The 22,735-nt window shown below is 36.5% G+C and overlaps 1 protein-coding gene across 1 annotated transcript in view; it reads left to right on the top strand.

Moving 5' to 3' along the window:
• HERC1 (HECT and RLD domain containing E3 ubiquitin protein ligase family member 1) overlaps window positions 1–22,492 on the top strand; it is a 69,717-nt gene extending 47,225 nt beyond the window's left edge. The window contains 28 exon segments of the mRNA XM_088520589.1: window positions 211–416; window positions 983–1,110; window positions 1,728–1,855; window positions 3,181–3,381; window positions 4,383–4,513; window positions 5,519–5,718; window positions 6,020–6,128; window positions 6,674–6,820; window positions 7,272–7,373; window positions 8,524–8,697; window positions 9,015–9,308; window positions 10,357–10,422; window positions 10,507–10,632; window positions 11,232–11,370; window positions 11,834–12,015; window positions 12,775–12,930; window positions 13,476–13,598; window positions 14,182–14,284; window positions 14,950–15,119; window positions 16,253–16,391; window positions 16,500–16,669; window positions 17,017–17,186; window positions 17,360–17,525; window positions 18,642–18,718; window positions 19,132–19,384; window positions 19,609–19,761; window positions 20,648–20,953; window positions 21,842–22,492. Of these exon segments, the coding sequence (XP_088376715.1) occupies window positions 211–416; window positions 983–1,110; window positions 1,728–1,855; window positions 3,181–3,381; window positions 4,383–4,513; window positions 5,519–5,718; window positions 6,020–6,128; window positions 6,674–6,820; window positions 7,272–7,373; window positions 8,524–8,697; window positions 9,015–9,308; window positions 10,357–10,422; window positions 10,507–10,632; window positions 11,232–11,370; window positions 11,834–12,015; window positions 12,775–12,930; window positions 13,476–13,598; window positions 14,182–14,284; window positions 14,950–15,119; window positions 16,253–16,391; window positions 16,500–16,669; window positions 17,017–17,186; window positions 17,360–17,525; window positions 18,642–18,718; window positions 19,132–19,384; window positions 19,609–19,761; window positions 20,648–20,953; window positions 21,842–22,027 (4,505 nt within the window). The 3' untranslated portion in view covers window positions 22,028–22,492.
• The last annotated feature ends 243 nt before the right edge of the window (window positions 22,493–22,735 follow it).

Below are 22,735 nucleotides of genomic sequence, written 5' to 3'. Positions count from 1 at the left end.
AGCATTTTTTTCTAATGCTTAACGTTAGATTGTAGCATTCTGCATAAAATGTCTGTTAATCTTTTTCTTCTTTCTGGAAAATGTGGCTAATGCTGTGTTTGTTTGTGCAATTCTGTTTCGTACTCATTTGGGCATCATCTCACTGTTTTGTTTAAGCAGGTTTAATTGCCCATTTGTATGCCCATCCTTCCTATGATCCTTCTGCTGTAGGCCCTCTGGAGCTGGCTAACGCACTAGCAGCTTGCTGCCTTTCTTCAAGGTTATCTTCACAACACAGGCAGTGGGCTGCTCAGCAGCTGGTGCGAACTCTTGCCGCACACGACCGAGATAATCAAACTACTCCTCAGACCCTCGCTGATATGGGGGGAGACTTACGAAAATGTTCGTTCATAAAATTGGAAGCTCATCAGAACCGGGTGAGCACAATTCCTAACAAAATTGCATGGATTTTAATATACGATTTCTTAGTAACATGACTGTGTTTTGCAAGTGTGCTAACTGGAATGGGTTCCCACAAGAAGTAACTCTTTGCTGATAAAATCAGTTATTGCTTGAGGACTCTGATGAGAGGAAATAAAAAAATAATAATTAAAAAAAAGGCACTGCTACTTTAAAGCTTCATTTAAAGGTCTTCACAGTACATGAAGTCAACTGAATCACTAAAAATCTTTTCTTAGGCTTGATCTTAATTTACATTAATTTGTCTGTATAGTAGTTAATGTTTTTGTCCAGTGTTCTGTACAGTAGGGGCCTGTGGAGCAGGCCTGTATAGGTGCACTTAACTACACCATGCCATAGAAGCAGAGAAATGTAGCTGTTTTGCTTGATTGCTATAGCAGATTGAAATAGTCAAGCTATCACTTTATGCTGAAGGTTAATGTTTTCATTAACATTTATATTAGTGATATTAGTGAACAAATATACCTAAGCCTTAGGATTAAACTTTGATTTTAATATGATATTAATAAGTCTGATTTTATAGGTCATGACGTGTGTTTGGTGCAATAAAAAGGGGCTTCTGGCAACTAGTGGAAATGATGCCACCATTAGAGTATGGAATGTTACAAAAAAGCAGTATTCATTACAACAAACATGTGTACTCAACAAACTGTAAGTTAATTCTTGATTATAGTCAGACATTTAACTTAAACTTTGATCATAGAAGATAACAAAATGCCCAGTTCTGCAATATCTCCTGCACAAATACTTTTTTCGGGTGGGGGGGGGGGGGTACTTTTACTGTGTTGTGTTTATGGCCTGCAAAATAAATTGCAAAGTAGAAAACCTTCCATTGGTTCCAGTGGCCTAGAGAAAAACCACCAATATACGTTTTTTTTAATCTTAAAAATAAGGACAGTACAGAATCTTGTCTACAAAAAGCATCCTGGCCACATTATAGCCTTAATTTTCCTATTACCAAAATGAATAAAAATGTCATTGTTTTTATTCCTGTCCTTTCTTGCGCCTTTCTTGCCTGTCCTTCAAGGACAGTAGAACATACTCATGGTCCAATTGCCATTAGTCAGCCAACAAATCTCATTCTCTAATACAGAGAGATTTTAAATGAAGTATAGTCCTATCATGAGAAAGATGCACTTTCTGTGTAAAACTACTAAGATAGCAGAAGTCCAGCTTTTTAACTCGCTTATTTCATGAATTCTATGTTTTCCTGTTTGCTGCATGGGAACACCCTTTTTTTTTAATTGCATTATTCTTTTGCATTACAGCGAAGGTGATTCTGAAGACAGTCTAGGGTCACCTAGTGACCTCAGTTTATCTCTGGTCTGTTGGAGCATCAGTGGCAAATACCTGGCTGGAGCTACAGAAAAGATGGTGAATATATGGCAAGTCAATGGTATGTTCTAAGTCTAGCTGCTTCTGAATGCTTTATGGAGCAGCTTATTTTTACGGAAAATGCTGAATTACAGAATGTTTGTATTTTTAGGGATTTAAGTGTGTGTGCTTTCCAAATTAAATGTCTGCCACCTTCCGTGAAGTCTTGTATACCGTATGTTTTAAGAGGCACTAGCCACAAATGGATGTGTGCCTTAAATTATGTCAGTGGAAAACTGAGCAACAAGTTTGAAGCCGGGTTGTCTATTATTGAATCAAAAACATTTAGGTTTGAACTTTCAGCAGTTCTTGTCTGTAAATGCTATCTTCCTGTAGTCTCCCAAGAGTTATCTTTCTAAATGAGGCAGTAAGAATGACAAAATTCACTGAAGCAGATGTAGGGAAGGTTTGCAAGAGTGATAGGGTAGGTGGAAAATGAGAGTGGAATGAGAGGGTTTGTATTCCGCAGTTGAACAAAAGAGTCTCAGAGGAGGAAGATTGTGAATCAGTACATCAGGAAGGCGAGCACTAGCAAAGAAAAGCTGTTGGAGAGAAAGCAGCTGTGTAAGCAAATGGATAGTGTTGACACAAGAAGATAGGGAAGTAAATAGGCCGTGAAGAAAGTTCCTGGTGCTTAAAGGATCTTGATCTCAGGTAGTTTTCGGGGAGGAATGACAACTGGGGAAGAAATACTTTAAAATGGATTAGATAAATTCATGAAAGAGACTGCACAGTGTTACAGAGGACTCAACCTGATCCAGGAAAGGTCCTTCCCAATTTCTTATTTAAATGGATTATCTACTGATATTTTTGATATTTTGTTGTCATTTGTTCTGTGCTTGACTAACCCAAAATAATACCTTCAGAACACTTCTGAGAGGAAGACTCTTAGTCATTTTGTCGTTTGAAATCTCCGACACTTGATTGTGGTGTTTTGCACATAGGAAAATCACTGATTACTGTCTGACAGTTGTGGCTATAGATGAGGGCGAGTAGAGATTTGTGGTGCTTTAGGATATTTTATTTGAATTATCCTTTTTTTTTTTTTTTCCCACAGCTTAATATAGAGTCCACAAGAAAAGTAGAGAAGTTTTCTAGTATTGAAAAACTTAACATTTTCCTTTTAACAAAATTGTGTAACCTGACTGAAATTTGAGCTTTGAAATTTGAGCTAAGTTTTGTCAGTGTAGATCCATTACTTCCGTCTCATACCTTATATGAATTTGTAGTGTGTGTCCTGACTGTCAGTGTGGTGTCTCAGTATTTTCCCTAAAGTAGTTCCCTTTCTAGTTTCTCTAAAGTTTCCCTTTCTAAAAGTAGTTCTAAAAATACTTTTTGGGCTCTTAGGAGGAAAAGGACTGTTAGATCTTCAGCCTCACTGGGTGTCTGCTCTGGCTTGGCCAGAAGAAGGGCCAGCTGCACCATGGACAGGCGATGCTCCAGAATGGTTATTAATTGGTCGTATGGATGGATCTCTTGGACTTATTGAAGTTGTAGATATTTCAACCATGCACCGGCTAGAAATGGAACACTGCTACCGAAATGATGGTATGTAACCGTATCCATACTTAAATAGAGAATAAAATTACATTTTTCACCAACTTTTTTTAAAAAGCAATACATATAATCTCATGTAGTATATTGTTCACCAGGGTACCGCTTCTGGCACCTTGCTACCAAACACCATTTGTGCTCCTGAGCAGAGGAAAGCCTGTGGGGTTTGGATCTGTGGGTTGCCCTTGCAGTTTGTAGTAGGCCCAGGCCAATCTTCCTTGCCATCGTACAAATGCGATATGGGTTCTCTGCAACATGCACTCTGCCTACAGATAGTGTGTAGTCAGTCTCATTTAAATTCCTGAGTCATTGCCACTTCTCCTGTACTGTTCAGTCCAAGGGGAAGTCGAAGAGAGCATCTTTGGTAACTTACGTGGTTTTGCATATTGACTTGGTAGAAGCATCTCCAGGAAATGTTTCAGCATATTTAGCATTTGTAGCTAGGAGCACTGTTGGAGCAATAAATAGATATTGCCCCAGATAAAGCCTAAATGAGGCAATAAATAGAGCACTTTCAGCTTTCCTATCTCTTCCTATCTCACATACCTTTATAAGTACTTAAAAGATTTAGTAAGATTCAGTCTCCCCCCCTTTTTTGTTTTATTATTATTATTTTTTTTAACCTAACATGGTCCTTTTCACAATGTCTGTGCCATCTTTCAGAATGGAAATAACTCAGCATTGGCCAGGAATTCCCTAGGACTTTATTTTTAAACAAATACATAAGCTTAAGTGAGGGGGAATAAATACAGTAATTTTAATGAAAAGGAGGGCAAATGAAAGAACTCTTGGAAATCCATCTTAGCAGCTGTGATTACAGTGGCATATTTACTGTACAAATTCAAGAGGATTTTCAGATAAAAAGTGTTAGTTAACTGTGATGGTGGGGGAGTTTGTTGCACGTTTTCTATTTCAGGCAGTTGCACTGTAGAAAGTTTTTTGGCAGATGTGAAGTGGATTTAGTTTAACTAATGGTGTGTTGCTTGTTCTTGTAGTGTCTGTCACATGCCTTGCCTGGCTGAGCGAAGACAGACCCTTTGCAGTTGGTTATTCGGATGGAAAATTGCTAATAGGAACAAAGGAACCACTTGAAAAAGGAGGAATTGTTCTAGTTGATGCACATAAGGTAGAGTTAGTCCTTCTGAGATTAACGTGAAATTTTTGTTGATAAAGAACTCTGTTCAAAGTATTTTCTGTATTTGAAAGCTGTTTATAAAATTAAATGCTGAAAATCAGTGTACTGTAAGAAATAAAGCCCCTTTCCCATGTTCTGAAACATTCAGTAAATAAACTGGATTTTATTCAGTTACTGGTTTATTGGATAACTGGTTAGAGGACCATTCAGACAAATTATAAAAAGTGTATCAAAGTTAAAACTCTTTTTTGCTACAGAGGTAATGAAGTTTATGTTGATACAACAACAAAAGTGTATTGAAAGCATGCCTGTTTCATTTGTAGAAGTGCTCATAATAAATCTTAGTTTGGGGCATACCACTGGTTGTTGTGAAACTTCAGTTACAATAAAAAGCAAAAGCATTCTGAAAACACATCCACCTCTTGCCTGGGATAAGACAGTAAGTCAGTAGTAGGCTGTAAATAATTTCTCAGGCTAAGAGGAGAATTCCCCTGGTGTAGGTTCTATTAAAAATCTCTTGAGTGCTTCCACAGATTGGTCTCAGTATTTGAAGCCTGCTAGGCGCAGGAGAGGCAGGCTGGGCCATAAACGTTCTCATTTCTAACCTCACTTAGGGTACCCTATCTAGCCTGTTGCATAATATGTTTACGATGCCAGTGCCATTTAAGGTGATCCATACTGCAACTTCACTACGTAAAAATGTAGAAAAGTTGCCTTTTTCTCTGGGGAAAAAAAGATCAGAAAATGCGTCAGTATGAATAGAGAGCTTTTTTTCTATGTTATTCCTTTGTTCCTCTCAGGATTTATTTATTTATTTATTTAATAGTTCTAGCAAGTATCATTATATTTTCATTATTGCATCTCATTGTTTGTTGTGATTTATATGATAATATAATGCTCTTTGTTATTAATAATGAATACCAGCTCTGAGAGTTGAATTTTCTACTTCCGTTATGTTACTTGATACCACTTCTTAATTTTTTTTAAATCCTACAGGATATGATTGTTAGTATGAAGTGGGATCCAACTGGTAAAATTCTCCTGACATGTGCTAAAGAAGAAACAGTGAAACTCTGGGGATATATGGGAGGATGCTGGAGACGTCTGCACTCGCTGTCACATCCAGCAGTTGTGAATGGCATTGCCTGGTGTCCTCTTCCAGGAAAAGGAACCAAATTGCAGCTTTTACTAGCTACGTATGTAATTTTTTGTATGTTTATAGCTCTTTTCCGGTTGCTTTACTGGTTATTAATGTTCAGAACAAATATTGAAGTTTTCCTCAAATCATTTTTATGAGGATATGGTGTTAGTAAAAACTGTGAAGCTACAGGGGAAAAAGATAGAAAAACATATTCATCCTTTTTGCTTTATATTTATTGATACCCTATAAATTTACAGGAAGGAGGTGAAGGTGACTGATAAGTTTCAGGATGTGTAGTTAATTAATGTCATGTATTAATGACTTTATTTTTTCTGCTTTATCCTGACTTCCCTCAGAGGATGTCACAATGGTTTGGTGTGTGTTTGGGCTGTTCCCCAGGACATCACATTACAGTCCAGTTCAACTTGTTCAGAAGGATGGTGGGACCAAGAAACAAGTGCCAAGGTAAAAAGTGGTGGACTTAGTGTTTAAGACATTCTTTATTCTTTGGTCATTCTCAGCTTGGGGGAGACAGAGAAAGAGAGTAGGGGAAGATAGTCAAAACTCAATAATTTACTTAGAGAAGACATTTGCTAAACAATGTTTTATATTGTCTTTGTACTTACACAGGTGTTTTCAGAAAAATAAATGAAAGATCAAAGGTCTAAATTAATTTAGCTAAAGGTTATGGTTTGGTCTTTCTTTCTTACAAAAAAAAAGATAAATTTATATCAAAACTTTATAGAAGTTAAAATTATCTTTAGAGAAAGGTAAGTCAAGATAAATTTTAGCTAAGTAAAATTGTATTGTAATGTCCTTAATATTGATGGGATTTTTAAAAAATAGTGTAACAACAGTATATTTATAAAAACAATTACAGTACTAATCTTTTATTATTATCTTATTGGGCGTGCGCCATCTTTACTGATCAGTATTAGAATATAAAAGCTGCTGTTCTGTTCATTTTTCCATAAATATTGGTTATATTCTATAACGGACTTAATTTGCAGGATGGGTACAGAAGAGCAGAAGAAGTCAAGTGTGTATTTCAGCTGAGAGGACATATTACGCCTGTTCGGACTGTTGCATTCAGTCCTGATGGACTGGCATTAGTGTCTGGTGGACTTGGAGGGCTCATGAATATCTGGTCTTTACGGGTAAGTTTGTCTTTTAGGCAGCATGATTTTTTAGTTTAAGTATCCAAAAAGGTAAAGGTATCAGACTACCTTTGGGTTACTTTCCAATATGTTACAAACATTAGAGAAAGTATGATTTAAAATAATTGTAGAAAATTATACATACAAGATGCTTAAATAGGTGTGTTAAGTATGATTCTACCGCTAATTCATTGGGTAGTCTTGATCATTTTAGTTAAACCTTGGAAAATTACTCTCTCTTTGTAGATGAGAGAGTGAGCAGTATTTGTTTAGGTTTAAGTAAAAATTCTAAATAAAATTTAGCTTTTAGTATCGACATTTTTAAACAGTTATTGTGCAACTTGGGAGTATATCATCCTTATATAGTGTATCATCTTTGTGTATCTAATTTTGTGTATTAAAATAGAAAAGTCGCTTTATAAACACACTGATTCAATCACTTCTTCCTTAGGATGGTTCAGTACTGCAAAGTGTTGTGATAGGCTCTGGAGCTATTCAGACTGCGGTGTGGATACCTGAAGTTGGAGTAGCAGCGTGCTCTAACAGATCAAAGGTGATATTATGTGTCAAAATAGCACTGGTTTTAAATTTTTATGTAATTGAGAATTATCTTATTAAAACAAGATGCCTTTTGTCAACGTCTTCCAAGAAAACAAAAACAGCACATCAGCAGTCATCTTTGTGTATTGACTTTGTGTTATCCAAGAATGCTTGTTTACAAAGCAGCCAGGGTAATTGGGAATCTCAGTCAGTCTGGTTTTGCAGGATGCATTGCTTGACTCTTGCCTGACTCTGAACAGGGTTTGTTTGTTTCTTTTAAGTTTTACATCTTAAATTTCAGATTTTTCTTCTGAGAAAAGCTGTTGGGGCAGGGGGAATTCCTTACAAATGCTGCTGCATGTTCATTACATCTGCTTTTCTGTTCAAAGGCAGCAGTAGTAAGTGGGTTGGGGAAATAGGAAAAGGACACTTGTTTTTATCCCTTGTGCACTTTGAAGAAATGATTCCTTTTCTCCAGTAAGTTAGACAGCTCAGGGATTTAATTTAATCTGAAGGAGCGGTAAAATTAAGCTTTTAAGGCTTGCTGTGTCAAGAACTACTAGCATCTCAAGGGTAGTTCTGTAAATTCAATTGGGCAATATTTATAAGCCTACATGAGTTTCCCAGATCCTTGGGGGATAAAAAAAAAAAACAAAGAAAAAATGTTCCTACTGACTTAGGTCCCCAAAGGTGGTATTTCTGTGAAAGGATGTAAATATGATACAGGTTATGGTTTCTGCTAGTAGAGTCAAGCTGCATTTACTTCTAAATATTTTGTCATTCTTTGGAAGAGTCCTCTGAATTTAGCCCCAAAATTGAAGGTTGTGTTACAAGGCAAATCCCCAGCTAAAGTTTTGCCAGCATTCAGTGAAATGGACTCTGCTTATTAGTATTTGTTTACTTTCTTCTTTGGAGTGATAATTACACTGTCTTGGGAACATGAGAGTTACACATGAGGAAGGAGAAATTGGAGCTAGCTACTATGTAGCATTACCAGCAGATTATTCATGAACAGAGACAACAGTGTTCAAACTTCCACATTTTCTGGCCTCTATGGAAAATTAATTGATAAATTAAAATTATGGTGATAAATCATTTAAACTGAATAATTCTGGCTTATGAAATGTTAATTCCTAACATGTCTTGTGACTGCTGTTAAACAGGATGTGTTGGTAGTGAACTGTACCTCAGAGTGGATATCTTCGAATCACGTTCTTGCAACATGCAGGACTGCACTGAAACAACAAGGAGTTCTAGGATTGAATATGGCTCCTTGCATGCGAGCTTTCTTGGAACGTTTGCCAATAATGCTTCAAGAGCAGTATGCTTATGAAAAGGTAAGAGGAGTTCCCTTAAAATTCACACCTGACACTAAGGTAACTCGGCTCTCAACTGATGTCAGTCTTTTGACACAGAACACGGAAGGCTTTTCTGGAGCTCTAGACTGTACATCCTGTTGAAGTTGTCTTTCAGTATTCTCAAAACTGATGTTCTGCTAATTTGAGGATATTTTAAAATATTAGAAAAGCTTTGAATAAGCAGGGGAAAATATATTTTTCTACAAGAGCAGCTTTGGTGGGATTTCTGAATTGATGGCTATTACATTTCTAACTATGTGTGTTCGATTTCTTTCTCCCACTTCCCTCTCCTTTAGCCCCACGTCGTGTGTGGAGACCAGCTTGTTCATAGTCCTTACATGCAGTGCTTGGCCTCCCTTGCTGTGGGCCTTCACCTGGATCAGCTCTTGTGCAGCCCCCCGGTCCCACCACATCACCAGAGCTGCCTCCCCGATCCCGCAGCCTGGAGTCCCACGGAGTGGGCCTGGCTAGAGTGTTTCTCCACCACCATAAAAGCTGCTGAAGCCCTGGCCAAAGGAGCACAATTTCCAGAATCCTTTACTGTTCCAGACCTGGAGCCTGTTCCAGAAGATGAGCTTACCCTCCTAATGGTAATATTTGCTTTATTAAATATCCACAAGGAAGCATGTTAGTATTGCGTGTATGCTGTGATGCATAACATCCCTGAGCAGCAAAGATTTGTCCTCGTTTAACATAAGCACTACAAGTGCTAAAGTGTATTCTTAACTAATTAGTTTAGAACATATGGTAAAGATTGTTCACCTGTGTGTGTGTAATTAGTCACAAATGCAAAATGAAAGTCATTTGCATGCAAAAGTACATACTCTTTAACAGTAGTTTTCCTATGTAATAATAGAAATAAATGTTGCACTTTACTAACTTTTAGAGTAATTTTCTGGCACCCTCCTTTGAGCTCTGTTGGTAGTGCCAATTGTTTATGTTAGTTGCTATGACATGTAAACCAAAACAGAAATTTTTGACTTCCCATTTTTTTTTTATCAGCAAACTTGTAACATCAAAAGCAAATATTTCCATTTACAATGTTAAAAACCCATCAACATCAGTAAAAGGGAAAAGATAATTTCATCATGGCCTTTTCCTCATGCTTATTTTCCAGAATGTAATATTAATTTTAAAATACTTTTGATGGCTACTGAGGGAAATAGAAAATTTGCCTCCCCTCCACCCTTCTGCATAATTCAAGGACACAGTGCTGCTGGCTTGCTTGTTTGTTTGTTTGTTTTTAAACTTAGGGAGTCAGCATATAGGTAGTGCAAGATGCAAGTTATTGGTCTGATATGGTCAGACAGGCTTTATATTTGATTTTGAAGTCATGGTTCTCTCCAGCATCCTCTTCTTTCTTTGGCAGGTGTATTCACTATGTAGTTTTCCATTGCAATGCTTAATGGCAGTTCTTTGTCATTGCTTTCATAGGCACTTGTGAGTCGTGGATAAGTTGGTAGCTAGTAGTATTAAGGAAATGACAAAATACAAGAATGTGAGACTACACATCTTGTTTTTCTTGTTAAAATAATTTGAATGTCAATATCGTTCTTATTTCAAAGTAAATTTTATTAAAAAACAGCAAAATAATATGAAGCTCTTTCACTGAATATAACTGTACCTTTTGGTTTGTAGGATAATAGTAAATGGATCAATGGTATGGATGAGCAGATTATGTCTTGGGCAACATCAAGGCCAGAGGTTAGTAAAATCATTTTATTTTGTTTTGTTTGTTTGTTATTCATTGTAAATTTGTTCTAAAGTGTCTTTCATACTGTTCTGTAGGATTGGCACTTGGGAGGTAAATGTGATGTGTACCTGTGGGGAGCAGGAAGGCACGGACAGTTAGCAGAAGCAGGTAGAAACGTTATGATACCGGTAGCAGCACCTTCATTCTCTCAGGCTCAGCAGGTAACCACTTGAAGATTTTTTTTTTTTTTCTTACAAGATACCATGTATCATTTGTTTTGTTTGTCAGAATATTTCCCTAGACCTCTTCTCAGTTTGTTGTTAAAATAAGCTCAAATCATGCATTTTACTTCAGAGAAAGTTTTTACATTAGTCATTTCATAAATTCTCATTAAGAAACCATTGAAATGTGATAAAACAAAAACTATTTGATATGACATAATTGGAAAATAGTTGGGCAGCTCTAGCATAATACATACATCAATTTCATCTTCTCAAATAACAGTCATTCAAGATGTAATGTCAAAACTAAGTCCTTGATACAAGTGTATTGTATACAAGTCCTTGATACAAGTATATTCACTCATGAAACTATTAGCAAGTTTAATTAAATAATAATATTGTGATGTGATTAGGTAATAAAACTCTCTAAAATATGGGAAAATAGTATTATGTAAACAAGATTCTCCCCCAAAGAATTTGACATGTGACAAAGCAGTCTGTCATCTTAACTGATATAATTTAATAATAATTGCACATTCTAGTGCAGCATTGCTAAAACACTAAACTCATTAAAACTCCTGTGCATCTTTCTTAACCAGGTTGTTTGTGGTCAGAATTGTACTTTTGTCATTCAAGCCAATGGCACAGTTTTGGCTTGCGGAGAAGGGAGCTATGGGAGACTGGGACAAGGAAATTCTGATGATCTTCATGTGTTAACGGTCATTTCAGCGCTACAAGGTAAAACTGTTGGCTTTGAACTGAGTTCTGTTCTGATGGAACAGAAACAACCATTTTAGTACTTAATATAGGTATTTGTAATCACACTTTTTTCCAGATTTACACTTTAAAATTTTGTACTCTAATTAAAAATGTGAATAAATGTTAGGTGTGATTTTTCTCCTCAAGACTTTAAGTAGTGATATCTTAAAATTCCATACTTTTAATATGACTTCAGGAAAAAGTGCCCAAATTAGAAACGCTTCATTTCCGAATTAGTGGCAGATCAGAAGCATACATTGTGCATGAGAAGATGGCATTTTTCTTAAAAGCAGAGAAATTTCTGTCACAAGAAAACTGTATTTGTAGTTGATTGACTTCCCCAGACTTAATTTTCTACCATCAAGGATACTTGGAGAAAAACAATTTTAGAATTTCATGTTGTAGTTTGTTCTAAATTTTCTCTCTTTTTTTTTTTTTAAAGGCTTTGTGGTAACACAACTGGTGACCTCCTGTGGATCTGATGGACATTCAATGGCTTTAACGGAAAGTGGGGAAGTCTTTAGCTGGGGAGATGGAGATTATGGCAAACTGGGACATGGCAACAGTGACAGACAGCGCAGACCTAGACAAATAGAGGCTCTGCAAGGAGAAGAAGTGGTGCAGGTTCCAAATACATACTTTTTTTTACTTGCATAACTTGTAGGTATGGTACCTTAGGACTGGAAATATTATCGGCTTGGGGTGACTGCTGCAAATAGTGACAGAAAAGTTCCCAAACCATTGCCAATCTTGCAAGTGTGAATTCTTAAAGCAAACAAAAACATGAAACTTTTGGTAGCTCTTGAGCATTTTGAACTAAGTGGATAGTTTCCATCCGAAGAGTATTACTATCACAGAACTTGTTGTCTGATGTGCTTGACAGCTGGTGCTTGAGAGGACTACAGATTTGAAAGTAGGGATGAGAGAGACGATTAAAAGTTTGTCAAACATATATAGAATTTAAATTCCCATTAATCTTTGTCAGATATCTTTGATCTAACTAACTATCCAGCCCTCCTCTTAACTACTTAGGCTGTATTAAACATACAAAAAATGGAAATTTTCTTTATCAAAATATAAAATATCCCTATGATAAAAGCAAAATCAATCTTTGTTCTATGCCAACTGCAGACAGCAGTAGTTAGTGGAAATAAATAAGAAAAGAAACTAAAAGTCTTTCCTTGCCCAAATACTAACCTGGGCTCCTCCTAACATTATCCTGAAGAAAATGAGAGGTAGGTTATTGGAGCAAATCATTAGTACTAAAATTTGTGTATTTTATCTCTTTATAAAGTAGATACGGTTCAGCAAAGGAAAAGCCTGAATATATAATAGCTAATGCACCTTTGTACCAACTATAAACTGCATGTATTTTGCTTCCAGATGTCATGTGGCTTTAAGCATTCAGCTGTGGTGACAGCAGATGGCAAACTTTTTACATTTGGAAATGGCGATTATGGTCGATTAGGGCTAGGAAATACTTCAAACAAGAAACTTCCAGAACGAGTGACAGCACTGGAGGGTTACCAGATTGGACAGGTATGGCTTATCTAAAACGAGCAATATATCTTTGTTTAAAACTGATGTTTTCAGCATATTTTGCTTTAAAATATAACAACATCAGCTTAAGTGACTTGAACGTTGGCTTCTATTTTAAATACAATGGCAGAATTTCTCTCTCTAACTTTTTTTTTAACACTGCAGAATGTTTTGATCCTGTTTTTGCAAAACTACCCATATATATTGACATTATATGATAATGTTAATGTAACTTTTTTTTTTTCCTACTTGTTTCATCTTTTGATATTTGGACATTTTAAAACCTGAATTAATGATGTATTTTGTATCCTTAAACCATGAGCATGAGTATAAATCTGTTTTTTACTTTAGGAACTGAAAAGATACGAATATCCAAAAAGCTAATGTGCTTCTGAATATCTTCGGAATACAGTATTAAATTATAGAAGTTCCGATGTGGTTCAAATAATTCTAGTGTTTTAAAATACAATTGTACTTTTCTAAGATATGTTTGTACTTAGCAATAGGTTAGCAAAAAGTAATAAAAGTCTTTTTCTCTCTGTCAGGTGGCCTGTGGACTCAATCATACTGTGGCTGTGTCAACAGACGGCTCAATGGTGTGGGCTTTTGGGGATGGAGATTATGGTAAACTTGGTTTGGGAAATTCCACAGCAAAATCCTCACCGCAGGTTAGAATTCACAAAGAAATTCTTTTTTGCATAAATTTTCAATGCTGTAAAATGTGCTGTGCTACATTCAGATTGTAGTTTTCAGAAGTTAAATCATTAATTCCAATTACTATACTATACCCAACACAGAGTAGCATAAATGTTTCTCATGGTTTGTTAGGCTGAGCCTGATGCTTCAAGGATTTCATGTAAATGGTAGTGACCTTATGCCTGTGATGATGAAAAAAGTGAAAATTCTAAGGCAAGCTTAAATCAGAGAGGCTTATTATTTTGGAATTTGGGAAGTTGGAATTTTGGAAGAAATAGGGAAGCTGTTTACGCACTTCTCTCCCCTCCATCCACATACAATTATTCCGAATGCCTGTTATTTATGTATTAAGCTATTCGTTTCATTAAAGAAAAAAAAATGTGCATTGGCTTCCTGTATTCAGTTTCAAGCCCTAATTAGAGTAACACTATAATATATGTGTTATATCATGAGAGTGACGAGTCCCTTTTCAGAAGCAAGTTAGAGAAGAAAGTATTTTTTCCTTCTTTTACATACTCATAATTTCACTCTTTTCCACTTCACTAATTCCCTTAGAAAGTGGATATTCTTTGCGGAATTGGAATTAAGAAAGTTGCCTGTGGAACCCAATTTTCTGTTGCATTAACAAAAGATGGTCATGTATATACTTTTGGACAAGGTAAGACAATCTATTAATTGAACCTTTCCAGCTGTAGTTTTTTATGTATTGAAAATGAATGGAAGATTATTAAGATATATCTATAATAATGAATTAATATTACTTTTTAGATTTGTACTGACCTTATATGAATTTTGGGATTTTAACACTGCAATTTTAATATAAATCCAAGTTTATAACTGCATCTAGTTTGATCTCATGATAACCTTTCAATTTATTACTTTAGTTTCTAAATACTTTCTTAAAATTTGAATATCACAAGCTCAAAAGCATTGGGCTTAAATGTTTGTCTAATAAAAGTATATGTCACAAGTTATGAATCCATCTGCAGACTTAACAAGCCTGTCAAAAAGTCTGGATAGGTGAATTTCCAAGAGTACCGAGATAAACATGCTTGCTCTTCTCTAATCTCTTAATTCATTTGCATTGTAAAACCATAGATTTAGATCTAGTTCTCTTGTTTTAATATAATTTCATCTTGTTTAAGTCTTAGAGTGAAAGTAGTAACAGTTTAGCAACACTAATGAGTGTGGTTGCAAAGTTTTATATGAAATATATGCTAGAGTTACTGCCTTTAGTCTCTCTCTGCTGTCAACTTGCAAGTAAAGCTAACTTTTTAAAGGGAACAGGTCTTTACATATGTCGATATTTCCTTGCAATTGTAGATCGCCTCATAGGTTTGCCGGAAGGACGAGCTCGAAATCACAACAGACCCCAACAAGTTCCAGTACTGTCAGGAATCTTCATTGAAGACATAGCTGTAGGAGCAGAGCATACACTAGCCTTGTCATCTACAGGGGATGTATATGCTTGGGGTAGCAACTCTGAAGGACAGGTATGTACATTTTTCTGTTAATTTTTAACATTTGTAAAACGAATTATGCTCTATAAATGTGCTTGGAACACATTTCATGGAAAAGAAAGGTGGTGTCATTGTCCATATCCTGTCTTAACCGTAATATCTTTTTTTTCTGTTATCTTCTTTTTGATTTCCTGTGCTCTTACATGGCAATGGTTTGAGAAAGTACCAAAAATATTCTACCCAATAATATTCTAGGTAAAGCTTTTGAAAAAGATTTATAAAATTTTACCTGGTTCCTGAGGTATCATCTATTTCTAGACATAGTAAAATTTATGGTGGTTGATAATCAGATGTGTAAATTCTTTGGAATCTTTTAGTAAAGAAAGATGCATCAGTCTTTTAAACAGACATTCAGAAGAAAAAGTGCTAGTAAATGTTTCTTTTGAACGCTAATTTTATCACTGCCCTTAAAAGTTCATCACCTTCCTCTGCCCCATGTATAAATCAATTTTTTGAGGGACTTGGAATTTTTGCATGCTGCAACAGTGAGAAAGAGCCTCTTAGTATACTGACTGTTGATGTTCTGAAGTAGACAGAGTTGGTGATCTAGTATTTTAGGACTGAATTGCTGAGTAGGGTTTTTCGGGAGAATTTCTGAAATTAAGGCCCTTTTTGTAAGGGTAATTACTTTGTATTTGCGGAAGAGAAAAAGCTGTTAGTGTAAAAGATGTAGAGAAACTTAGTTTTGAAGATCTGTTTTGTATGATTTCCCCTTTGGTTTAAAAAGTTTGTGTTTTTATGAAGTGTTTAAAAAAAAAAAAAAAGTTTAAATGCCTTCACAGCGTAGATCATTTAGCCTGCAAAAGAGTTTACAAGGCTGATCAAAACCTCTCAAAATCTTTAGCTATTTTATAGTCTCTTTTCCATCCAGACCTGTTATTCCCTTTAAGTATGGATGTGTTATTCTATCTGAAAGAAAAAGTTAATGCTAGCATAAAACAAAAACGTACCTTACACACATTTTATTATCCCAGCGTGTGCTACAGAGATAACTCTACCAAATATTCCTACCATTTGCTCTGAAGTTTTGCTTAAAGAGTTTTAGAAGCATCATCTGCTCTTTTGCATTTTCCTTTGTGCCTTTCACATGTATGATAAATTACAAGCTTGGACTGGGCCATACCAACCATGTCAGAGAACCAACACTAATAACAGTCCTGCAAGGAAAGAATATTCGACAGATTTCAGCAGGACGCTGCCACAGTGCTGCCTGGACAGCTCCTCCTGTGCCACCAAGAGCTCCAGGTAACTTCCAAATAGTTGGGATGAAGCTTGCTTGCTTGTATGTCCATATTGTATGTTATTACCCTAGTTTGCTACCCTTTATGAGCTAATGTTGTTCTTCTGTGATAGGTGTTTCAGTGCCTTTACAGCTGGGTTTACCTGATGCCATTCCACCACAGTATGGGGCACTGAAAGAAGTGAGCATTCACACAGTAAGGGCAAGGCTGAGGCTCTTGTACCATTTTTCAGACCTCATGTACTCTTCATGGAGATTGCTAAACCTCAGTCCCAATAACCAGGTAAAATCCCTTCTGAAAAGACAGCTTTGCAATGTTTTGTAGTGCCAAGTCATTACAGATGAGGACAGATCTTAGTAATAGGGCCTATCCGATTTTGGTAATAAATAAAATATTTAAATCCTGATTAAACTAGTCCTTCTGGAAAATACTGTTATGTATTTTCACTTACCCTAATACTGATGTGTCAGGATTCATTTCCAAAACTTACTAGCCTTAAAGCAATAAAGGAAACAGATGAAATTGCTTCATAAAATCTTGAAGTGATAGTAATTAATTGTGAATTAATTTTGTAAAGAACCAATATTCTTTATTATCTTAACGCGTAATTTCATCCAACTCTATTGCAGAATAGTACATCTCACTACAATGCTGGAACGTGGGGAATAGTGCAAGGACAGCTAAGGCCGTTGCTGGCACCACGGGTGTACACGCTGCCCATGGTGCGCTCCATAGGAAAAACCATGGTTCAGGGAAAGAACTACGGGCCTCAGATTACTGTAAAGAGAATATCAACCAGGTCGGTATTTTTTTAATGGCATATTATTAAGCATCAAAGCAATGCTGGTATTCGTAAATTTCATAATTTTGGCACACTGAGTACTCTCTGTATGCCTTTATTAATCTAGTGTCATTGGTAACACTTCTATGAGTTACATTATATGGCCTTTTTTTTTTTTCTTCAATTTGAAGAGGTCGGAAATGCAAGCCCATTTTTGTGCAGATAGCAAGACAAGTGGTAAAGCTGAATGCATCAGACCTTCGCCTGCCTTCCCGTGCCTGGAAAGTGAAACTAGTTGGAGAAGGAGCTGATGATGCAGGAGGAGTGTTTGATGACACTATTACCGAAATGTGTCAGGTATGAAAATTCAAAATGCATGGGATGAGTTTGCCATTTTTCCAGTGTTTGCTTGTATTTTCAGTTTTTATTTATGCGGTGTAACAAGCTCTTTCTACCCTCAGTGCTTAGCCACAGTATTAGAACTGAGTGCTTACAAATGTGTTTGAGAAAAAAATCCTCAGACTGTGATAAAGAAATGCCATGTTATGAAGTATTGTGTGGGCCCTATTATGCCCAGCCAGCATTTTCTGTAAGAGAAGTTGCACTTGATTCCTTGAATCTTTGCAGTGCAAAGATACATGTCACATCTCGGGCTCTGTGCCAGGAAGGAGGTCAATAAATACAGTAAATACAGGGGGATTTTGCTGCTCTATACTGACTTGATGGCTGTTTTTGAGCTCATCACTGTGTGAAGAGCTCAGTTTCCAGAGGAATTTGGAAAGACCTGCAGGAGCAGGATAAAGCTGGTCTGTGCTAATGGGGACTGCTAAGAGTTATTTTTAAGGTGTGGGAACAGCCAAGGTTGTAGTCAGGATAAGGATTCAGACAGTACTGCTGAAGAGCTTTGATTGTTTCCATAACTGCCAGGAGTCCCAGATTCCAAAGAATGAGGAATAATGCTATCAAAAGATGATAGTGTATCTGCTTAATCCAGAATGTGGTAACAGTTGTGGATAACACTGGAGCTGCAGTTGAAGTTACAGTTAGGATGCAAGATGGGAGAAACTGAAGAACTCCATTTATTAATAGAGTGTATTGATGGAGTAACTATAAGACAAGGTTAGGGTTGATCTGATGAGGACTTCAGACTTAATTTATGGATTTTTTTTTCCTGATGATTTTCATATAGTAATGAGGCTTCTGCTCATATCTGAAAGGCTCCAGGAGTGTATCACAAAGTAGACACAGTAGTATAATGATTATAATCTGATATAAAGACAAGTAGTGAAATAACCATATTTCTTGTTAGTAGAAATCACATTTACTGTGTTGCTTTTTCTTAAATATTCGAGTTAATTTTAAAAAAGTATTAATTGCTATCGTAGTTCATTCAGTTTTGTAATGTTATAATGTCATTAATATTGCAATTATTATCCCATGGCCTAAGAAGGCTTTTTGTTGTTGCTTTTTAAGGAACTGGAAACTGGAGTAGTAGACCTGCTTATTCCTTCCCCAAATGCTACAGCTGAAGTGGGCTACAATAGGGATAGGTAAGGACTGTCAGGACTTCATCTGATTGCCAAAGTGGGTGAAAAAGTCTTGTACTAACTACTTTAAACCAAGTGGTGAGAACTCATTGGTTGTTCCTCGTGTATTTTTTGCCTCAAGTTATCACGTTACTTTGAGGTAATTAATTTTAATAAATAAATTTTATAATTGGAGAGAATTTAGAGTAACATCACTGAGGTCTTTGGGCAGAACGAGCCCTGAGCACATCGCAAGAGAATTAATTCCTAATTTGGAGAGTTAAGATAATAATCTTCTCATTTGGACACACTGTGCTGATAATTGTGTTGACAGTTACTGTGCTGCACTTTGAAGTGTTTTGGCTTTTGCTTCTAACAAGGCAAAGTAGCACAGAAATGCTTCCTGAAGCTTGACAATGTTTCTTTTGTTCTTTTAGGTTTCTCTTTAATCCTTCAGCATGCTTAGATGAGCATCTGATGCAGTTTAAGTTCTTAGGCATTCTCATGGGTGTAGCTATTCGTACAAAAAAGCCATTAGATCTTCATTTGGCTCCAATGGTCTGGAAGCAACTTTGTTGTATCCCACTCATTTTGGAGGATTTGGAGGAGGTAGATCTGCTCTATGTGCAGACCCTCAACAGCATTCTTCACATTGAAGACAGTGGGATTACTGAAGAAAATTTCCATGAGGTAACGTTGAAACTTCTGGTTTATTCTGGAAGTGGTTACTTGTATTAGATTCGTCTTAACTCCAGCATTTATTTTATTGTATAATTAAACAAATCATTCACTTTGATACATACAAGCAGTTTGTGATCTTGTTAGAACTATAGCTAGGGACTAATAAGAAAATAATAAATTGAAATAACTCGAGTGCCTTCCGATGAACATAATCTTTCTGTTCTGCATTACAGATGATTCCTTTAGATTCTTTTGTAGGCCAAAGTGCTGATGGTAAAATGGTTCCCATAATCCCTGGAGGGAACAGCATCCCACTTACCTTTTCAAACAGGAAAGAGTATGTGGAGAGGGCAATCGAGTACAGACTCCATGAAATGGACCGTCAGGTGAGAGTCTCATCATGACTCTGTACATGTTAATAGCATGAGCAGCATTTTTCATTTATTTATGTTTCCATTACAGTATATTAGGGAAAAAAGAAGCTTGTTTTTCTGCATGTTGCCTGCCTCCCTATTTTTATCCACAAATGCTTTTGTTTTAAATCAATCGCATTTTTCTTCATATTTGCTCAGTTGCCAGAAGAACATGGGAAATCAGAACCTTTTTCACTAGAATAGACCCTAGTGCAACTGGCAGCTCCGCTTGGGGAACCAACCTGCAACTGTGCATGCTGTGCACTGTCTTTAGGCATTAGATAAACTTAGTCTAGTTCAAGTACATAATATTTGTTAACATTTGTTTAACTTGAAACTCCTTCTCTTTGGCTTCTGCATAGGGACTACAAATGGAACATGAAATGCATTGAAAAGTACTGATTACCTGTTTGCCTGAGTTCATGTATTTTGTCAGATGGTGAAGCATGTGAGAGCAGTATACAAATTGCATGCTAGGAAAAGTACTTTCTATTCTTCCAAGATGGAAATAGATGATAGTGTCATTAGAACAGTTACTTGTTGGAGGTATCAAATGTTCCAGTTCAGATCCAGGGTATCTGCACAGTTTTGTGGTTTAGCCATCATCATTTGAGGTGCTAACATGTACCTTTTAAAGTTCTACTCGTTATCAAAGTCTTTTCTTTTAATGTGCAGATAATACCTGTAGTATTCCTCAGGATTTTGAGAGAAGGGTGTGTGGAGGGGAAGGTTGTATTTAAGAGCTTTCCTGTAATTCTCTTTCTCCTCATTTTTACCAGCGGTTATGCCAGCTTTGCATGTGCATGGCAAAGCTAAAATAATTACACTTAAAAGTATCTCTTCTATTTTTGGGCAATAGGTGGCTGCTGTAAGAGAAGGAATGTCTTGGATTGTTCCAGTTCCCTTGCTGTCTCTTCTGACTGCCAAGCAGTTGGAGCAAATGGTCTGTGGAATGCCAGAAATATCAGTTGAAGTTCTGAAGAAAGTTGTGCGATACAGGGAAGTTGATGAGCAGCATCAGCTGGTTCAGTGGTTCTGGCATACCCTGGAAGAATTCTCAAATGAGGAGAGAGTCCTTTTCATGAGGTTTGTGTCAGGAAGATCTCGACTGCCAGCCAACACAGCCGATATCTCTCAGCGATTCCAAATAATGAAGGTTGATAGGGTAAGCTGTTTCCATTTGTTTTGTTGTTGGCTAGTTTAATCTGTGCTTTGGCAATCGGAGCCAGGTTTCCCCAATAGTAGATTTATGTGCAAAACATATGATGGGATAAACCACAAGCTATTAAAAAGCAAGATTTTTTTAATTGAGTAGGAATGTGTAACACTGCACAAATTACATCTTAATGCATTTGGTGGGTTCACTGCATAATTAAGTCATTGGAAGTTAAGGTGAGCCCTTGCACAGGAAATAGAACCTCTTCAGTTGTAACTTACGTGTAGTCATTTTCTGTTTCAATTCCCTCCTTCATTTGATAATTTTAACTCGTATTTTTTAAAAGTTTTCAGTAAGTGGCAGCATGTGACCATTAATGAACCTTAAAACCACGGAGTTTGCAGGATACTACTTTACAAATAGGGTGTATTTCTTTTGAGTTACCTGGGGGTTTTGTGCAGTGAAAGTAGGTTCACTGTGAGCTATATGAATGAAAGATTAAGGCAAATATGAAGTAAAGGTGATTTGACTGGCATCTTTTATTAGCTGTGTGAAACTATCTTGTGTTAAGACACACTATGGAGCGTAGCTTGAGTGTTGCTTAGTGTCTTCCAGGGGGCTCCTAAATAGTATTGTGATCTGCTCCTCCAATGGTTGCATTTCTGTGGTGGGTGGAATGATTTGCAGAAAGGACAACGTAGCAGTGGCTTTGCCCTTTCTTAGGGATGAAAGGAGTGATACTGCTTCTTCAAAGGGTTTGTTTGCTGACAGTTGAACTAAAATGAGACAGTGGTGAATGGCAGGGACTGGGAAGGAGGGAAAAATGAAATAAGAGTATGCTGCATTTGTTTTTCTTCATCTTCTTAACGGTGTCCCACCTTTTATCCATTTCTGCAGCCTTACGACAGCTTGCCTACCTCACAGACTTGTTTCTTTCAACTGAGGCTCCCACCTTACTCCAGTCAACTAATCATGGCAGAGCGTTTGCGCTATGCGATCAATAATTGCAGGTCTATAGATATGGACAATTACATGCTCTCAAGAAATGTGGACAATGCAGAGGGCTCAGACACAGATTATTAACACTCTGTGAACAAAATCATCTTCCTTTTACTACAAATAGTGCCCTAAGTCCAATTCATTGTTGACACAATTTTATGGTAACCATAGATGTCTTAGGAGCATAAAGACATGTTAATAAACAGTGGCCACACTTTAGTTACTCTAAATGTAACAAAAATTAGATGTTTTTATTTTTTTTTGTGATTGTAAAAAAAGAAAAAGGAAACAAAAAAAAAGTATGATCAGTAAGATTTTTTTTTCCTTTTTTGGTCACTTTTGATAAGTTTGCATGGAGACATTTTGGTGCATTTTTGTTGGGAATAGTACATTTGTAAGCCCTCTCAGTGAACATGAAGAGTTGTACATTGTGTATAATTGTTCATTAGCAAGGACAGTTTTACATGAATATTCACATATTTATTTTGTTTTAATTTGAATTGCCTGTGCAGGGTTCCTTATGCAGAGAAAATAAAGCAAATTCAAGAATCGGTTGCTTGTATGCATTTGTGAACTGTTAATGATTTACCCAGTCTTCACACTTCTGCACTGTATGTCTCAGGAAATCTTAATATTGCAGTGTTTAGACAGGACATCCGAAAACATTTATCTTCAGTTAACCTGATGTCTAGCACTGCCCTGCACTCACAGTATGTTTGAGGTACCGCCTTTTTCAGGTAAACTATTATTTATCAATAATTTAATTTATTATCTATCAACTTAAACACAAGT

Source organism: Tinamus guttatus, unplaced genomic scaffold (assembly GCF_059628265.1).
Source record: "Tinamus guttatus ecotype Peru unplaced genomic scaffold, ASM5962826v1 Tinamus_guttatus_pri_ptg000004l, whole genome shotgun sequence".
NCBI lineage: Eukaryota > Metazoa > Chordata > Aves > Tinamiformes > Tinamidae > Tinamus > Tinamus guttatus.
The sequence above is the reverse complement of the archived record's forward strand: the minus strand, read 5'-3'. Positions and strand labels throughout refer to the sequence as shown.